Genomic DNA, 20,564 nt, shown 5'->3' on the forward strand with positions numbered 1-20,564 from the left:
AGACAATATGTGTTATATATTTTATATACACCTATATCTGAATTTTATAATTTTTCCATCCCCTCTTCTGCAATGATCAGTGAGACTTGGGTATAGGAGATGCACTGTAGATGGATCAGTTAGGCCTGAGCGCCACAATTCTATTTAATTTGGTGCAGTTTTCTGTATTGTCTCAGTCTGTTACAGAGTTTTCTTGATGAGGAGTAGGACTATCCTTAGATGTGTATAGGGTATGTCCTAAATATAAGGACAAATACTTAGGATGTAATTATGGGGTATACTGGTTTAGTAAAGTGGCAATTGCAGGTTCTCCAAAATCCATGATGTCATGAGCACTCATTAGTTGGTTAGGTTTCCTGTCCCAGGCATGATTTTTGTCTTGTTGAGCAGTTTTTAGGTTGAATTAGAGAACTATTGGTTATGCCATAGTATTTGTGACACACCTGCAGCCTTCATTACATTCTGGTTATTGTGGTGGTCCATAGGCATCATACCTAGCTTGCTTCTACCATTTGAAGCTTGCATAGCTCCTTCTTCTAACATGAAAACTAGTTCTCAAAAAGGAAGCTTTCAGGTCAGATCCAGCACAGGTCTTCTGGCCCCTGTGTCTGAAGTGCATGGTATCTTCAGCAACAGCACTTATCTTCTACCTCTAAGGATGGGAGGGGGGCTACTAGAGACAAAAGAAATAATTGTTTTGGGAGTCTTTTGGGCAACCCTGACCTAAAGAGGGCTTCTCAGCTTCTCACGCCTTTTGTTAGAGTTTTTATTAGATGGTCTATAGCTCTTGGGGATAAGCACTGTCAGCCCAGATGAGAAATTTTCACTTAAACTATATATGTATATTTATATACTGATTTATGTGTATTACAGGTACTTTTTGTAGAAAGTTAATAGTATGATGCCTTGTGACTTTCTCAGATAGCTATACTATTTTGTCCTCCTCTCTCATTCTTCTATATTTATCTTTCTCTTCCTCCTTATTTAGGGCCCCTCAAATTTTCCCATTTCCTATTTCAGATCAGTTGTGCCTTATTTGTTATTTCTTCTCTTTGGCTACACACACACACACACACACACACTCACACATCCCTTTTTATTTTCATGGTTTCAGCAGTTAATCTAGATTATAGACTCAATCTGAAGAGTTGGATCTAGGAACCTCAAGTGAGAGAGAACTAGTGCTCCTTGTCTTTCTGGATCGTGTCTCAGTACAATCTTTTCTAGGTCCATCCATACCTTGAAAGTTTTATTATTTCATTTTTCATTATAGTTGGAAAGTGTGTATGTATAGCACATTTTCATTTACATTTGTCGGTTGAAGGGTATTTAGGTTGTTTTCATTTCCTAGCTATTGTGAAAACAGCAGCAATGAATATGCAGTATGCAATGAATGAGCAAGTTCCTGTGGAGTCAGTGTCAGTCCTCCAAGCATACAAGGAGAGACACAGCTGGGTCATATGGTAGACTCACTTTTAGCTTCCTGAGGATTCTCCACACTGATTTCCAGAATGACTGGACTATTTTTGTAATCAAAACAACTGCAAATGAAAGTCCCCTTTCTCCATGATTTATTTTTAGCTTCTTGAAGATATTCCACACTGGTTTTCAGAAAGGCTAGATTTAAAATCCCACAAAAGTGAATGAGAGTTCTCCTCTCCCCATATCCCACTTCCCAACATTTGTTGCAATTTCTTTTGTTAATCTTTGCCACACTGACTGGGGTAAAATGAAATCTCAAAGTCGGTTGTTGTTGTTTGTTTCTTTCATCTTTAAGATTGTAATACAATTACATGATTTTCTCCTTCCCTTTCCTTCCTCTAAATCCTCCCATATATCTATCTCTCTATGCTCTTTTTAAAATTCATGGCCTCTTTATTATTGCTGATACATACACAGCTATACGATAATCAATATTGTTTTGAGTTTCCCCAGTTGTCAGAGATAACAAACATTTTTAAAAAAATATTTCTTAGTCATTTTATTTCTTCTTTTGAGAACTCTCTGTTCAGATCCCAAGCTCATTTTTTTGAATGAGTCATGTGTTTTCTTGATTCAGATGTGTTGTGTTTGATAAAATGATGGTATAATTGCAGCAAAAGGAAAGGTGTCCCTCTGAACAATTCAGCTGTGCGACAGACCTAATATAAAGACAATTTATATTCGTGGGGAAGGAAAGGAGACCTGGAAAGGAGTAGTGACAAAGGAAGTGGGTGTTCAGGGAAGTACAGAAAGAGAGAAGAGAGAGAGAGGAGGAGGAGAGAAAGAGGCTAGCAGGGAACTCATGGGGAAAGGGGCGGGGATAGACAATGGAGAGAGAGAGAAAGCTAGAGTAGTTGAGCAGCCTCTCTTATATACCAAGTTGGCTTGCATCTGGAGGCATGTGATAATGTAAGTTGGTGCTAGGTTTCTGGTAAGAAACTAGTGTGATTATCTATAAGCCAATAAGATGTATAGCTAACAAACATTCTCTCCAATTCTGTGGGACTCCTCTTCACCTGATTATTTCTTTAGCTGTGCAAAACCATTTTAGTTTTGTAAAGTCCCACCTACTAATTGCTGCCATAACTGTTGGACAAGTGAAGTCCTATTTAGAAACTGAGTATTGGGGAGAGTGTGTGGAGGAATGGATTGTCAGACTCATCTGACAAAACCCTGGAGAAAAATTGCCAGGGTGGAGAGGTTGGGTGTGGAGTAAGAGAAGCCTGTGGTCAGGGACAGGCAGAACAGGGTCTAGTGGAAGCCTAGAGATCAGTGGTGACATTGGAGTGACCAGACTAAACCAGGGCACAGGATCTGGAACCTAGACTATATATGTATAGGAGATGTATAGAGAAGAATAGCAGAAGAACTCATCCTAATCGACCCTAGAGTAGAATGTACAGGATCTGACCAAACAGAGATGTTGGATTCATGCCCAGCTTTTTATAGGAAGTGTGGATGTTTGAAGTCAGGTCCTAATACTCATACCAATGAGCTAACTCAAGGGCTTTTGTTTACCTCCTGCCCCCAGCTATCAAGTTCTGACCTAAGAATCTATAACTTCTCTCTAAAACTCACCCTCTGCTATCCATAAATGTCATTATTTGAATTCAAGAGCTGAAAAGCAATTGTGTCAGGGTGGCTTTGATGGCTATAATGTTTTCCAGGACCCTAACATTCCTTCTCCAGCTAATCCCAGAGAAATTCTATTTCTTAGTTCTGTCTAACTCAAAAATACCCCCAAATTTCCCATATCATAAGTTTTCCAATCACTATCTTAATCAAAGGGACAGTCTGACCTATTGTCCTTCTTGAACTCTGAACCTGAGACCTTATAAGGTTCATGGTTTAGAAGATGGTTCAGGTGGATTTATTAGAATGGCCTACAGGTTATGATCCAGCTAGTTCAACAGTGGCTGTCTAACCAACAGAAGGCCCAAGAATTCAGCAATTGTTCAGTCTACACTGCTGGATGTCTCAGCTGGTCTTTAGTATGTATCAGAATCCCAAAGAAATAGGCTACAATGACAGTGAAAGAATGGACTTGCCAGCTAGAGTGAGAGCAAAGAGGCAAAGGGCAAACTTCCTTAAGCCATTTCCATAATATAAGCTCCCAACAGAAGGTATGGCCCAGATTAATGGTAGATCTTCCCACTTCAAAAGACCTATATTTAAAGATGCATTGATTTAATTTTAAAAATCCTTGAAGGTGCACCTACTTGCTTGGGTTTTAGTTAATTCCAGAGGTAGTCAAGTTGATAGCCAAAAATAGCGATCATATGTTATATGATGACATCCTGCCTTTAAAAAAATGTTCTTGAATTTACACATTTGTGAGTATCCTCATTTTTCTTTTGTTATTTCTAGTTTAAATCCATAATGATCAAAGTAAGAAATCTTCATTACTTCAGACTTTTAATATTTATTGATATTATCTAATGCTTACCATATGGAAAATGTCCATGTGCCCTATGGAAGCTTGTGTACCTTGTTTTAGGGGGAAGCCTTATATTACATTACACTCACTTTTACTGGACTATGGATGTTGTTTTGGTCCTCTATTTCCTCATTAATTTTCTACAGCATCATATTTTTATTGAAATTGCCATTTATTATTATGGAATGCTCCAATTATTTCTTTTCTGTAGCCTAGCAAGAGAGAAGATGTTCTAAAGAAATTTGATTTTGTGTCTTTGGCTACTAGACTATTGAAAAAACAGACACCTCCTTCCTCCAGAATTAAAATTTTCTTCAGTGTGCATGGTGGGGAAAAGGAAACTCTGAAGTTCTAGTGACAATAGAATGAGCTACCCTCCCAGAAAGAGATTTCACACTGTTCTGACAACCTATTAGATCATCTTGCAGGACTAAATGAAAGAGAGAGAGAATGGAGAGAGAAAGAGAGAGAGAGAGAGAGAGAATATGTAGGCATGCAATTATAAATAAAGGGAGAGAGAGAGAGAGAAGGTAGGCATGCAATTGTAAATAAAGGTAAGGGCACAACTCATAGAAGATAGTTCTCTTAGTGTAGATCCTAGAGATTAAATTCAGATCCTCAGGGAGAGTGACAAAGACCCTTAGCCACTCAGCCATCTCACAGGCCAGGTCCCCTATTGTCTACTTTCGAGTCAAAACTTTGCTTTTATCATTGAGATTATTTTAGCTCACTAAATACTCTAAATAATGTGTTATCAGGTTCATTGTCAGTTGGCTTCTTAGGTAAATCCTACTCTACATGTGGCTTTCTAATTTCCTGTAGGCAAGTGGCTTTTATATCCTACTTCTGCACAATAATCTTTCTCCCCTGTCTTTTTTAGGTTTCTAGCATGTTTGTTGTTTTCTTTATAATCTCTTTCTTTGTAGAAGTAGGTTGTTCTTTTCCATTCAAATGCATTAAAACCTGTCCTCCACATGGTAATTTTTATCTTATGTCTTTATTTCTTGTTTTTGAGATAGCTCTAAGTAAGGAGAAAAAAATCTGTTCTTCTCTCTCTAGAATCAGAGATCAAGGACCCACAATAGAAACACAGGCTTTCTTCAAGACCTCTGCTGAGCAAAGGAAGGTAATTCATTTCCACGATAATCCTAACCATTTTTAAGCTGCCTTTTTCTTGAATCATTGTCTCTTTTATTTCTGTTTATTGGTTGGTCTGTTTGATTTAGTTTGTTTTTTGAAACAAGGTCTCACATTGTTTCACATTGTAGAAATAGAGGAGAGGGATTGACAAAAATCAAGTTAGTAATGCATCTAAAAGTCAAGAGAGAAAAATAATATAGTGAGAATATGAATAAACTTGTTTGCAGTTCTGGACATAGGGAAGTGAAAGATGAAGGAACTGGTGTCTGGTCAATATCTTCTTACTGCATCATCCCATGAAGTTAGAGAAGTAAAAGAGGAGGCTGAACTTGTGCAGTTACACAGTGACTAACTCCATACATAATGGGTAGTTCTCAGACTCTACTCCCCACTTCTTATTACTATTAGTAATACATGTAAATCATGTTTTTCTATGACTTTGTAGGATAGAATTTTGAGTCTACAGCAATACTGCCTTGAACATCTTGCTTGATATCATCTGAAAAACAGAATTTAGCTTCTTCTATCATTCTATCTTTATCTAATGACTGTTGGATTCTTTCTTTCTTTCTTTCTTCCTTTCTTTTCTTTTTCTTTTTCTTTTCCTTTTTCTTCTTCTTTTTCTCTCCTAAATATATTTCCTTATTTTTAACACAGGAAGACTAAGAATTTTTTTAAATCTTTAAATTCTGCTATTCTTTAAATTGAATTTAATTATTTATTTATTTATTTATTTTGGTTTTTTGAGTCAGGGTTTTCCTGTATAGCCCTGGCTGTCCTGGAACTCACTCTGTAGACCAGGCTGGCCTCAAACTCAGATATCTGCCTGCCTCTGACTCCCAAGTGCTCCAAGTACTGGGATTAAATTCATGTGCTACCACTGCCTGGGAAATTGTATCTTTAAATCACTCCTCTTTTTACTTTTTAATATATGCAGTTAAAAAGGAGCCATGTAGCACATTGCTGGATAGATACCTCTTCAGCCATATATTCTAACGCATTACTCTTAAATTGTGATTTCATAAGGCCAAAGCATGGACACAGTTCAATTAAATTCCTTGCCATGTTTGAACAAGTAGGTCTTTGCCTCTAGCTTTCTTAGTTTGGGTTTTACTGCAGTGAACAGATACCATTACCAAGGCAAGTCTTATAATGGAAACATTTGATTGGGCTGGATACAGGCTCAGAGGTTCATTCTGACATCATAAAGTTGGGAGCAGGGCAGCATCTTAGGCAGGAATGATGCAGGCAGAGCTGAGGGTTCTACATCTTCATTTGAATGCTGCTTATAAAATACTGACTTCAGGTAGTTAGGAGGAGGATCTTAAAGCCCATGCCCACAGTGACACACCAACTGCAACAAGGTCACACCTCCAAATAGTGCCACTCCTTGGGCTAATCATATTCACACCATGACACTTTCCAATATTGTATTCTTGTTTTTGTCCAAAGCCTCATGAGAATTACTTTAATTAACCACATTCTGACCTTAATATTTAGATAATCTCTAAGAAATTTCAGAATTGTCTTGTAAATGTTTTCTTCTGGGCTATCACCAGAATTGCCTCTGTACTCTTATTTATGTAAATATAAACTTTCATAGCCTATACATCTCATTCCTTCCAGCCTCTATTGTCCAGCTCCAGAGCTATCTGTAAATTTGACATTTCTGTCACAAAAAACCCACTCTCTACTTCTCTGGTATCAATTTTGTCTTCATCCTTTCAAGATTCCTTTAACAGATTAATTTAGCCTGGAGGTTAGGAAGTTCAAGATCAGGGAGGCAGCCAACATCAGGGTACAAAAAAGCAAATGGCACTAAACTTGATCTTTTATAACAATAAACTTGCTATTTATAATAATCTCAACTTCAAAAGTTTGACATCTCACCAGTCACTACAATACATGCCTTTAATCCTACTGCTCAGGAGGTAGAATCTCAGAATTCAAAGCCGACCAGGCCATCTTGAGCCAAACTCTGCAGACAGTCCCATGGTCTCCAGAGGATGCTCCATGCCACAGGCACCCTAGCATGCCCAGGATCTTAGGATCACTGGTGAGTGGAACACAACATCTGTTCCAACAGAACCAGTGGTGCCTAGAGCCAGCTGGAGTACAGACATAGGAACCATGCCTGACCAGTGGTGCAGGTTCTTTCCAGTCTGCACTAGGCAATTTTGGTTTTCAACTCAGTGGACAGCCCCACGGTCCCCAGATGAGGTACCACTTCCAGGCACTCTAACACATCCAGGATCTCAGGATCCCAGGAGCTTGGTCACACCAGAATCTCAGGGTCTCAGAGAAAGATTGACTGCCAAGAACTCTGACACACCCAGAAACTCAGCATCACATGATCCCAGAATCACACGATCACAAAGAAAGCTGGACTCTCAGAAGTTCTGACTCAACTGGGATTACAGGAAGGACAGGCTCCAATAAGATATATTGAGGGCAGGGAGCACTTGAGATAATCAGGAGGCAGGAGGCAAGAATAAAAACAGAAGCAACAGAAACCAAGGTTACTTGGCATCATGAGAACCCAACCCTCCCACCATAGCAAGTCCTGGATACACCATCACACCAGAAAAGCAAGATATGGATCTAAAGTCACTTCCCATGATGATGATGGAAGACTATGAGAAGAACATAAATATGTAGCAGAGAATGGCCTAGTTGGTCATCAATGGGAGGAGAGTTTCTTGGTCCTGTGAAGGTTCTATGCCCCATATAGGGGAATGCCTGGGCCAGGAAGCAGGAATGGGTGGGTTGGGGAACAGGGGTGGGGAGAGGAGAGGGGATTTTCAGAGGGGATACTAGGAAGGGGATAACATTTGAAATGTAAATGAAGAAAATATCTAAAAAAAAAAAAGAATTCAAAGCCAGGTTGATCTACATAACCGACCAGCCAGAGCTACATAGTGAGACCATATCTTTAAAAATAAATAAGTAAATCTCACATCTTAATATTGTACAATGACTAGGCCATCTTCTGCTACATATGCAGCTAGAGACAGGAGCTCATGGAGTACTGGTTAGTTCACAGACCTCTTCAGTTCCTTGGGTACTTTCTCTAGCTCCTCCATCGTGGGGCCCTGTGTTCCATCTGATAGATGATTGTGAACATTCACTTCTCTATTTGCCAGGCACTGGCATAGCCTCACAAGAGACAGCTATATCCATGGTGGGGGTGGATTTGTGAGGGTGAGACTGGGGCAAGAGGAAGGGAGCTTTGATTGGGATGTAAAATGAATAAAATAAATAAATAAAATATTGAAAAATTTAAAAAAATGTACAATGGCAAATGAATCTAAATATGAGTTTGAGGGAGGACAAACACTCAAACCATGGCAAATGGGTTAACAATGATTGCAATCCAGCCAAGATATAAAGAAGTCAAAATGTAAAGGAGACATAGCAGGAGAGTGCAAAATGAAATGAGACTGAAGGCAGATTTAAGAGAGCAGATTAAGTATTAGTTGTATACTAAATTCATGTTCAGAGAAAAAATTAATAAATAGAACACTTGCTGGCCTGGACATAGGGTAGTGTAATTCAGTAGGGCAAAAATGATAGGAGGAAAGAAAACTTGAACAAGTACGAAATTGAAGTGTGAACTCTCATCTCACTGAATGTTGTAGAGGCAATGAGTGAGAGATTTCCATAAAATTGATAAAATATTAGACACAGAGGAGTATTTGTGTCTATATACACAGGTGTGGATGCTATTAGTAAATAGTCTTCATATGATTCAAAGACATTAACAAAAGGAGAATAATGAATAAATTACTAAAACAAAACAAATTAGTAGTATGTCTAAATGCAAGGAGAGAAATTTAATATTATGAAATGACCTACAAAGACATGACAAAGTCAGGCATGGTGATGCCCCCTGGTAATCCCAGCAGTCAGGAGGCCAAAAGAAAAAAAAAATCATGAGTTAGAGTCCAGCCTAGACTAAATAACAAGCTCTGAGCCATCATGAGCTGCATAGCAAAACTCTGTCTGAAGAGGAAGAAAAAAGTAACAGAAAAATAGGAATGGAACCAGTCACCACTAGTTAAACAAAAAGTTTTAAAGAAAACATAATCAACAGATGATATCACTTGTTTTTATAAAAATCAACCGAGCAAAGTCATGTATGTTATCAAATACTATCCTTCACATTAATTCCCTCAAAACAATTGATTCTGTGAAAGAGAAAGTTTAAAAATCAGGCAAAGTGTCAGGCAGTGGCGATGCACAACTTTAGTCCCAGTACTCAGGAGTTGGAAGCAAGTAGATCTCCAAGTTTGGAGCAGTCAGGTACACAGAGGGAATGGTGAATCACATTCCAGGTTTTTGTCTTCACTAATCTGTTAGGACAAGAATATGATTGGGTTTTGTTGTTATTTTTGTTTTTGTTGTTGTTGCTGTTGTTTTCTTTCAAGTACTGGCTTCACCCTTTGCCTATATCATAGATCAATAATGATTTGAAATAAACTTGTGAAACCCAAGGACATTTACTGCACTCTGAATCAGAAGCTAGAAGTGCTTCTGTGGATACACTTATTTTTGCAAATATAATCTTTTAAGATACTATATTATGTGAAAATATGACCATACCTTTTTGTAGGTCACAGCAGCTCATTTTTACAGAGCTTGTGAAACTAATTCTCAACATTATTAACTTCTGTAAGCTCCATTGAAGTAAGGCTATAGGCAGAGGAGACATCTGAAATCCCCAGGCTGGGGGAAAAGGCAGCCTGCAGCTGCCCTTTATTTTACAGGCCTCACTCTTTAATGTAAAGGCTTTTTAAAGTGATCATTTGTTTAAATGTAGGCATTTACATTTTTTTTAAAATTAGAACTACACACTTAGTTAAAATTTGAGGAAAGAATAGATATGGGAAATAAGCTTTAAAACAAAAACAAAAACTGCCAAGACTTTACAAAAACAAAACAAATAGATTTCAAAAAGAATCTTGTGTCTTTTAAGCAATCCATAAATTAAACAATAATAATATTGGGGAAAAATCAGGCAAAGTGTCGGGCAATGTTGATACACAAATTTAGTCCTAGCACTCTAGATGCAGAAGCAAGTAGATGTCCAAGTTCATGACTACCCTGGTCTACAGAGTGGATTCCAGAATATCCAGGGCTACACACACAAAAAAACCCTGTCTTGAAAAGAAATGAAATCAGACAAAGATGCAACTCACCACAGTATCCAACAAAACATGTCATGCTGAGAACACCCACAATGAAAGGCTTAACACACACACACACACACACACAAAGTTGTTTTAAAATACACATGTGAACAATTATGGGAGATGAAAAGGGCTAACAGTTGAATCATTAGTAATTCACTTTTTTGTCCACATAGATGACACTTTCTAAGGTCAGGACAGAGATAAAAAATAACTACAATCTGTTCCTCACAGAGCCATGGCAACAGAAAAGTATATCCCCGATGAGCCTCAGTCCAGACGCACGAGGAGGCTTGATCTCCAGAAGATGCTGACAGAAGTGGGACTGTCTGTTGACTACTGGCTGCCTAAGCTTCAGGAAAACCTAGGTGTGAGCTCTGGCCAGGCCTTACAATATTTAGACAAAAGAGACCTCCAGAAGCTGAAGTACCAGACACAGCATACTTGGGAGAAAAAGGCTCTGGAGAAGCTGCTGGACCTCTCACAGCCAAATAGTGTTGCAGAGCTGCAGGAGACTCCAAGGGAGATGATAAAGAACAGGCAGAGGCAGGCAGGCCAGGCACTGCAGGCTCTGAGAGCCTTGCAATCAGAAGGCAAGCACAGAGAGGAAGAAGCTGTGAGGAGAAAAGAAGCAGAGCTGAGACAAGCAATGGAGATCCCTGAGGAGTGCTGGCCAACTGCTGAAGTGTCCCTAAAAGACATCACTGAAATAATGGAGAGACATCTCAGTCACATGGAACAGACCCTGACTCACAGTCAAAAGCTCTCAGATGGAGACCTGATAAGATGGGCATCTGGAGGGCTGGCCCTGCAGGGAATTTATAAGACCAGCCACCCAAGAAGCCTGATTCAGAAGAGAGAAGAGCTACTCAGTGTCCCTAAGCAGTTCTCACTTGCTGGCCCAGTACATGGCACAGAGATAAAAACAAAGGAATTTTCATCTTTTCAAGAACAAGCCATGTTTACACAGACTATAGAGAGGATAGGTTTCATTTCAACCCCCTTGGTTAATGGTGAAGGTTGGGGACTTAGTCTAGAAGCTGGTATGGGTCACAACAAACAGACAGAATCTGAAGATAACTACCAATCTCATTCAAAGCAAACTTATTTTTGCTCAGCCAGGTTCAGCTACATCCCATTGGCCACCTGCCATTTTCATATCAATGATCTTCAACTCTCCAAGGCTGCTCTCCAGGAACTAAAAAGTATTGAAGAACTCCTGGAGCAGACTACAGACCACCGAGATGGACTACCCTTACTAAGGCACAGGGCTGAAAACTTTTTCCACAGGTTTGGCTCTCATGCTAACCAAGGCCCTCTGCACCTGGGGGGAATCTACTGCTGGAAAGCCATTTCAGAAGGTTTCAAAAGTGAGCACTTGGCTGATGTAAAGCAGCAAGCAGAAGAGTCCTTGAATATTTACATTATGGGCAGTTATAGTGGCTTTGGAGTTAAAGTCGGTGCGAGTGTAAATATAACAACTTCAAAATCAAAAGCAGCATTTTACAATAAAACTCATCTAAACTCTCAAACCAAGGTACAACTATCTGTAGCCAAGATAGGTGGACCAGCAGGAGCAGATGGAATTGCCCAGTGGACAGCTGGCCTTGTAGCTAGCAATCAAACCTGGTCTGTCATTGATAGGGAACTGCAGTTGATACCTATTTGGGATATCATCCTGTCCAGTCACAGAACTGAATTTAAGAATGCTCTTCAACTAGCTAACTGCCTCAAAGACCACTACACTGCTCTGACTGAACTAGCTGCCCAGATTCAAGCAGGGGAAGAATTTCTGACTGCTAGAAAAGAAGCTAAGCTTTTCCTAGAGGATGTGAAAGGCTGGGAGGTGTCTGATCCTGAAGAACAGCTTGCAAAGTTAGTAGATTTTATGCAAACATTGAGTCAAAAAATAAAAAGTTATAACATTTGGATTAACACATGCCTCATAGATTGGGATCTGCAAAATTTTCTAATAAACATTGTCAACTTCTGCAAAAATTCACCCACATATAAAACTCAGTTTATTAAATCTCAGTTGTACAGCCTTCTAGAACCTCATGTCTACAAAGTGACAAACTTTCCTCAAGTACACTCTATCATACAGTGGATCAATCAGTCAGAGTCAGAGGAAGAACTAGTCAAAATCACCTCATTTTCTGAATTCATTAACACCTTAAAGAAAACCCACAAATACCTAATGGAAGAGAGTTTCAAAAATGAGCCCCCAGAAAGAGTGGAAGAAGCAAAAAGAATGGCTACATATGAGGTCACCACAGCTCTCAGCTCCTTCTTGAAGTACCTCAGAGAAACACAGCAGCCAGACATGCAGCTGCTGCTACTCTCCATTGCAGCTGGTGCAGGCTATCAGTTGGTAAACAGTATTTTTAAGCATCTTCTGGGGTGTGATGAGTTAAACTTCCTCATGGATCAAGTGGAAAGTAACCAACACAAATACCAAGAGCTTAAAAATATTTGCAATTACAGAGCCCAGGCATTCTTGGTGCTCACAGCTCTAAGAGCCACAGTTGAAATCACAGATGTTTCTACAGAAGAGAAAGGACAACGTTTGACATTAATTAAACAACATATGGGGACACTGTTGTCTGAAGAAGTTGCACATGCTCTCACAAAACATGGAGAACATCATGACTGGGAAAGTCTGGAGAATGATTTGAGATTACTCATTGAGGGAGACTATAAAGCCACCACCCATTCCTTACAAATGGATGAGGTAAAAAAACAATTGCAAAGTCTCTGCCATGAAAAGAAACAGACTTATAAACAAAAAAGTAATGAAAACAGAACAAAGGAAATGATAGAAAATGGACCTTTCCTGAACTTACTCCAACGTCTAGGCCTAGAAAATTACTATCCAAAAAGCATGCACAGAGCTGACTTCCATCTGATCTATAAAACCTCTGTGTACAATTCACAGCCAAGGTCTGAAAATGAGCTTCCATTCTATTTTGTACAAAAGCTACTAATGTTGGATTATGGGTTGAGACATCTGGTTTTAAATGATGATGAAGGCATAAAAAAACATATCCCCATAGGTTCCTCCAATCATGAAAATGAAGATTTTGATCCATATGAGGATGTCATTAAAGAGGATGACAGTTCTAGCTGTCCTTCAGCCACTGAGTCCTGGCCCCACATTCACCCAATGGATATTCAGATGGCTATTTTACACTGTGTAGATGATCTTACCAGGCAATATATTTTGTCCAAGCTTTCCATTTGTCAATATGCACTCCCTCTTGTGGTACCAAATCCCAATACTTCTCAGATTGAATTTTATCTCTGGTCTCTCAGACAAATTAGGAAAAATTGGCAAGAAGCAAGTAAATCTCCACAGGACAAGAGCTACAGTCACAAGGATCAGCAGATGTGTCGTGTCTCTACCCCCATTGTATCCTTCATTAGAGTTGGAAACGGCCTCTCTGCTTCCAAATCTCAGATCATGAACTTTTTTCTCAGTAAACGTAAACATGATGTGTTTTTTCACAGATACTGCAGAGGAAGCAACAAACACTGTCTCCTGATGCAGGGAGTGGTGGAAATCTGCTGGTTCTGTCCAGCTGGCCAAGGTGAGGACATGTTTGACAAGTGTCTGATGTTCACCAATCTTCATGGAGATGCCAAGGAACATAGCCAACAACTCAGTTTCCTCCAAGATGTCTCTTCTATCATTGTGGTCCTCATGTCAGTTTCTGATAACAATAAAGAAAACCAAGAGCTTGTCAGACACCTCTGTAAGTCATCAACACCTTTGATCTGCTTGATTGATGACAAAGAAAAGGCCATAGCAAATACTTCTGGTAAAAGAATGAGAATTGGCATCAAGAATAGAAATGAGGCTGAATTAACAGAGGAGCTCACCAATGCCATCAAACAATTTCTAGAGCTCTCTAACACTGCTCTCAGTTTAGAGGACTGTTCACAGACAGCTCAAGAACAAGGATTCCTTATTGATGAAGACCAGAGAGACTGCAAGGAAGCTAAAGAAAAGGCTCAGAATATAATGGTCCTCCTGGAGGAATACAAGTTATCTCAGACAAAAGAAAATTTACTACCCCTTCAAGGACAACTTTGGCACCTTTGGTGTAAAAAAGACAAAGAATTCTATCATCTGAGAGAAAAGGGAAATCGGAGCATCGAACAACACAAGAGTGAGATTGAAACAGAGAAAAGAGTAATTAGACATCAACAGTTGGAAAAAGCCTTTCCTCTCAATGATTTAATGCGCTCTGTTCTTGAACTCCTCCAAGACTACTCAGAAACCCATAACAAACTGTATTTTTTGCAGTGGCTGACTCTGTTTTTTGACAACCTGACAATAGAACACCTGGAAAAATTACATGAAAAGCAGAGATCTTTGTGGTTAAGGATAAAAATGGAAAAGCAAAGAAAACAGAAGAGTGGCTACCTGACACACTGTCAGAAGCACATGGATGCCATCTCCGTAGAGATTCATGACTGTACTTTAGGAATTGAGCACCTTCTCCGAGAAGTTGGCCAGATCTATGAAGCTCTGGAAGAAACTTCTTCCTCTAGGGATAGCCTTTTTCTCTGCCTCCCTCAAATTGCTGCAGACCTGATGATAGCTGGTGTTCCCATTGAGCTGATGGACGGGGATGCTTCATATGTGCCTCTAAAGTGGGTAGCAGCTATTTTTGACAAGATCACAGAGAAAGTTGGAGACAAAAGGCTGTTTGTTCTCTCTGTCCTTGGCCTGCAGAGCTCAGGGAAGTCTACCCTGCTGAATGCCCTGTTTGGTGTACAATTCAGAGTCAGTGCAGGAAGGTGTACCAAGGGGGCCTACATGCAGCTCCTGAAGGTGGAAGAGACATTTACAAAAGAACTCGGCTTTACATATGTGCTTGTTGTAGACACAGAAGGACTTCGGGCTCCAGAACTCAACAACAAATCTCAGAATTGGGACCATGAGTTGGCAACATTAGTCATTGGTCTTGGAAACTTGACTCTGATCAATATTTTTGGGGAGAATCCCTCAGAGATTCAGGACATTCTACAAATATCTGTTCAAGCATTTCTGAGAATGAAACAAGTAAATATCTCCCCCAGTTGCCTCTTTGTCCATCAGAATGTGGGAGAAGTTACAGCAAAAGACCAAACTATGGAAGGACGGAGGAGACTGGAGCAGAAACTGGATGAAATGACTGCATTGGCTGCTGAGTTGGAAGAGTGCTCAAACATAACCAGCTTCAGTGATGTAATTGAGTTTGATGCCAATTGCCATGTCTACTACTTTGCTCACCTCTGGGATGGTAATCCCCCAATGGCCCCTCCCAATCCTCGATATTGCTACAATGTCCAGGAACTAAGAAATGCAATTCTTTCAACTGCCCAGAAGGAATCTAGGGGAAGGATCTTAAAAATATCAGATTTCAAATTCCGAGTTCAAGATTTGTGGAAAGCTCTTGTCAGTGAAAACTTCATTTTTAGTTTCAGGAACACCCAAGAGGTCATAGCCATGAGCAAACTGGAAACCATGTATAGCCACTGGACCTGGGAGCTAAGGAGTCATGTACTGGACTTACAGAATCAGCTGAACAATCAGATTCAAAATGGGAAAATACTGACACTCACATCTAATTTGCTGGAGGATCCACTTGGTAAGAAATATGAAACCATCAAAGAACAATTTGACAAATATTTTGAAGAAGACCCAGATAGTGAAATATTGGTTCAGTGGAAAACCAATTTTGAACACAAGTTACAAATACTTAAAGACACACTTATTTCAGATACCAGAAGGAAATGCAATGAACTTATCAGTCTTAAAAAAAGCCAAGAAATACTTTATAAACAAAAGTCACAATATGAAAATCAGTTGTTAGAGAGGAGCAGAAAGTTAGCTTTAAATCTGAAGGGTAAGGAATTAAGTGATGAAGAGTTGCATGAGAAATTCAGTCAACTTTGGACAAGTTGGATTTATGATGTATCTTCCAATGTTCCTCATGTCACAGAGCCTAACATTGATTTGGACTCTGAAAATATCCTTCTGGAATATTTCAAGATGGACAAAAATATTGTGGAGAGACTAAAAATAAAGTCTGGAGAAAAGTTTGAAATCATGTATGACAAACATATTCAAATAACAAAAAATTACCTTTTACTTAGAAAGAGTTCAGAAACCTGTCATGTTGAATCCATCAAAAAGACAACCAACAACATTCAGTTAAAATTTTCAGAAACACTTACAAACATTTGGAAGCACAAGCATGATTACAGTGACAATTACTTTCATGAAATCTTGAAGATCATAGAAAATGAGCTGAAATCTGAACCCTGTGAGGGAGACTACACATTTACTAGAGACTACATCATTGACTTATCCTTGTACTTATTCCGAAAAGCATCCCAGGACTTCAAGAAAATGCATGAGGCATTCAAGAGTGCAAACGACCCTGTGAACTATCTGGTGCTAAAGAAAGATGATTTCTTTAAGAGTTTTAAAATCTCCTGCCAAGGTGCCACCTCAATCACATCCTTTGTTGACTTCCTATGGCTCAAGCTCACTCCTGCTATCTATGACACCATATGGAAAATAATGATTCAAAGAATAGCCGGAGACATGCGAGCCACCTGCCCTGAATTCAATGGAAACAGAGCTAACCTGGAGAAACATATTCTCTACTCTCTAGCAGAAGAAGAAAATTTTGATAAATACTGGAAATACATTCAAAAGCCAAAAGAATTTTTCAGGGACTACATTAGAGACCACATTACAAGATACTGTTCAGAAAAAGGAAATGAAAAAATAAAAATATTTTTAAACATAAGTTTAGGTGACATCAAGAATACCATCCTGTCTGCCATTCATAACTCCACAAAGGTAGCTAAAGCTAAAGGCAGCACTGCATCTCACTGGCTGGATTTGTTCTGTGACCACCTAGGGAGCAACCTGGTCTTCCCAAGGAAAGACCTGGAAAGCATAGAGCACCAGGAGCTAATGGATACTGAGTTTCTTAAAGAAGTCATGAGCAAAGCTTTGGATCCTGCATTGAGGGAAGTAGAAGAGGATTATTCAAGTAAGCGCATAGATGAAATTGTTCCTGACATTGAGAAAATTCTCTCTGAACATCTCTGTGGCTGCTGGAAACAGTGTCCTTTTTGTAATGCAATTTGTACAAACACCATTCCCCAACATGAAGAAGACCACAGTGTGCCATTCCACCGTCCTCAGGCTATCAGTGGTTTTTCTTATCATAAAACAGACCAGTTCGTCACTGATGTTTGTACTAGTGATGTAGCAAGTGATTCTTTCTTCATTTTACATGGCCGCCAGAAATTCCCATACAAGAAATATCGAGAAGCAGGAGGTGATTATGCCACATGGAGCATCACCCCAGACTCATCCAACCAGCCATATTGGAAATGGTTTGTCTGTCATTTCAGGTCACAGCTAGAAGGGGCATATTGCAAAAGATTTACAGTGAAAGGTAGAATTCCATCTTCATGGACTAAAATCACAAAGCAAGATGTCTTGAATGACTTAAAAAAATAATTGTTGCCACAGACAGAACAGTAGACAGGTCACAGAAGTTTTACTTTAGCCAAGGGAGCCTAATGGAGAACACCATGCAGGAGGATCTGCAGTAGGCATTTGAGCTTTCTCAAGATGCCCCACTCTATTGGGCAATTTTCCTTCAGATCTATATGAAGGTAAACTTTCATAAAATAAAATTGTTTAGATGAATTAATGATTTTATAGAATTCCTCGTTTGATTTAAATAGTTTTAGGGAGTTGGGGTAAATGATAGAAAGTTTAAGGAGATGGCTTAAGTTGTTCTGCTAAATAGATATGATAAAGTAAGAATTAAGAGCAGAATGTGCCCCTTTCCTTGTAGTATAGTGAGGGCTACATAGGTTTGAAAAGGAGTACAGTGAGCTTTCATGCATTGCAAGTCTGTAATAGTGCTTAGAAGAAGAAAGTAGGCTTGGGACAAGTTAATGCTCAAAACATTCATTTTAGGTTGTGTCTGAGTTCCTGGGCTTTGTAATCTAGAGACATAGTCACAGGTGTTGGTGTGCACCATAAAAAGGCAAGGTAATGAACAAGGAGTAAATAATTCAATTATTAGTATAGAATAGAGAATAGATGTTTAGCCAGTCTAGCTGAACAAGACTTCAAAAATAAGATGTAAGAGGGGTTGTTTCTTTGTAAATACAGATTTGTCATTATCTAAGCATATGGAAAACTTGTTACTGTAGACTTGGCTTGCTTAAACTTTGTTAATAACAAAAGAATTCTGGATTTAGGGTAACTATGGAGAAAAAATGAGAGAAAGTTAGATGAGACATGTTTAGTTAGCTATGAGTTTCAAAAGAGGAATGTACAATTGATACTCCTCTTGTAATTTCCTTTTGTGTGATTATTTTATTTTCTTTGAAGAACATGTGTTTTGGTGATTGTTTGTAGAAAATTTGCAACTTGTGGCTATGAGGTAATTTTTATCATAAATAGAGAATTTTGTCTTAGATGGTGTTAAAAATAACATTGTTAGAGCTCACTTGTTGGAGTTTACTTCATCCACCAAGTGTGTGAGCATGTGCCAACTTTACATTGTCTCCAATCACACATGCCCTCCTTGGATCATTGACATAGCTAGCCTTCAACATCCTAATATCAATTTAGTTGCATTATAAATTAAGTAAGTAAAAATAAATTAGTCACTATTGCAAGACTTGAAGATTTCTATGAATATGATTTTATTTCTCTCTGATTTGATATCTCCTGCTTTATCCATAGGTACTAAATATGTTAATGTTTTATTGTTTTGGCTTATTTTTTTGTTTTACTTTGATTTTGGTTATTTTCTGTTTTTGTTCTTCTGGGAGATTATGTGTTTCTTTTTTTTATTGTATGTTTGTATTTGAAATAAAAAAATAATAAAATTGTAGTGGTAGGGAAATGGAGAGGACCTGAAATGAATGGGGAGAGAGGGAAAACGTAATCAAAATATAGCATATGAACCCCTCAGAGCTTGCCGCGACTAGGATAACAACCATACATGGGCTGCTCTGTGGCCCAGTGGCACACATGCAGCAGAGGACTGAATTGTCTGGCCTCAGTGTGAGGGGATGCACCTAATACTGTAGAGACTTGATACATGAAGGTGGGGAATCCTGGTGGCAAGTGAGGTGAAGGTGAATGTGTGAGTGGGGGACCATCCCCTCAGAGGCAAAGGTGAGGGGGAGTGGGATGAAGTTCTTGGTGATGTGGTGCAAAAAAAAAAAAAATGAAGACAGCATTTGGAATATGAATGAATAAAATAATAAAAATTTAACAAATGAAAGAGAAAAAAAAGAAAATGGTTTTCAAATAAAATAAAATGAACATAAAAATTGAAGCCCTGTGTTATATATAGGTCTGAAAAGGAAACATCCCTGAATTTCAATTTGAGAACTGTCTGTTTCATATTTGCCTGGGGGTGTCTGTCTATGGGGCATTTTCTTAAATAATGATGGATATAGGAGGGCCCACCCACTATTATTATTGTCACTCCAGGACCAGTGATCCTAGACTATACAAGAAAGCAACTCAGCAAGCCATGAGGAACAAGATAATAAGCAACACTCCTCCATGGTTTTGCTTCAGTTCTTCCCTCTAACTTCCTTCTTAATTTTCTCAGTAATGGTCTGTACTGAGAAATCATAAGCCAAATGAACTGGTTCCTCTTCAAGTTGGTTTCATTCAGTGTTTTATCACAGCAACAGAGAAGCAAACTAGGACACAGCTTTTATGCTGAGGTTCTTGATCCATGTATGATTGAGTTTTTTTGCCAGGGTGAGATAATGTTCTAGTTTCATTTTTCTACCTGGAATCATGCAAATGACCAGGACCATTTGTTGAAGATACTGTCTTTATTCCAATATTTCTTTTGGCCTCTTTGTTAAGAATCAGTTAGCTGAAAGAGTGTGGGCTTATATTTATGCTTTCAGCTGTATAGCACTGATCAATATGTCTGTTTTGTGGTGGTACCATGCTCTTTTCATTTCTACAACGCTGTAGCAAGACAAAGTCTTCATGTTCCCTCTCCTATGTTGATGCTAGTTTTGAATCTTCAGACAGGTATGTTTATATTTTCGTTCCCATAGAATTAAAAAAATTAACCTAAGTAGTGGATGAAATGGTAAGCTTCCAATGGAGGCAAGAAAAAACAGGTAGTATGAAGGATTTAAATGATATGAAGAAATGAGAAATTAAGTCAAAGAAGAGAATATGGGAAGGAATATATAGTGATAAAGTCCTTTGAAAATTGCATGTAGAAAATTGTTGCGTGCTGTCC

General features: G+C 38.8%; 1 protein-coding gene across 1 annotated transcript in view; it reads left to right on the plus strand.

The window, feature by feature from the left end:
* The window catches only part of LOC110298964 (interferon-induced very large GTPase 1-like), a 40,773-nt gene extending 21,772 nt beyond the window's left edge, over positions 1–19,001 (plus strand). The window contains exons 4-5 of the mRNA XM_029480085.2: positions 4,979–5,045; positions 10,483–19,001. Of these exons, the coding sequence (XP_029335945.1) occupies positions 10,487–17,779 (7,293 nt within the window). The 5' untranslated portion in view covers positions 4,979–5,045; positions 10,483–10,486 and the 3' untranslated portion in view covers positions 17,780–19,001. The remainder of the gene's footprint in view (positions 1–4,978; positions 5,046–10,482) is intronic.
* Positions 19,002–20,564: the final 1,563 nt, after the last annotated feature.

Source organism: Mus caroli, unplaced genomic scaffold (assembly GCF_978045245.1).
Source record: "Mus caroli unplaced genomic scaffold, Mus_caroli_1 scaffold_8, whole genome shotgun sequence".
NCBI classification, from domain to species: Eukaryota; Metazoa; Chordata; class Mammalia; order Rodentia; family Muridae; genus Mus; species Mus caroli.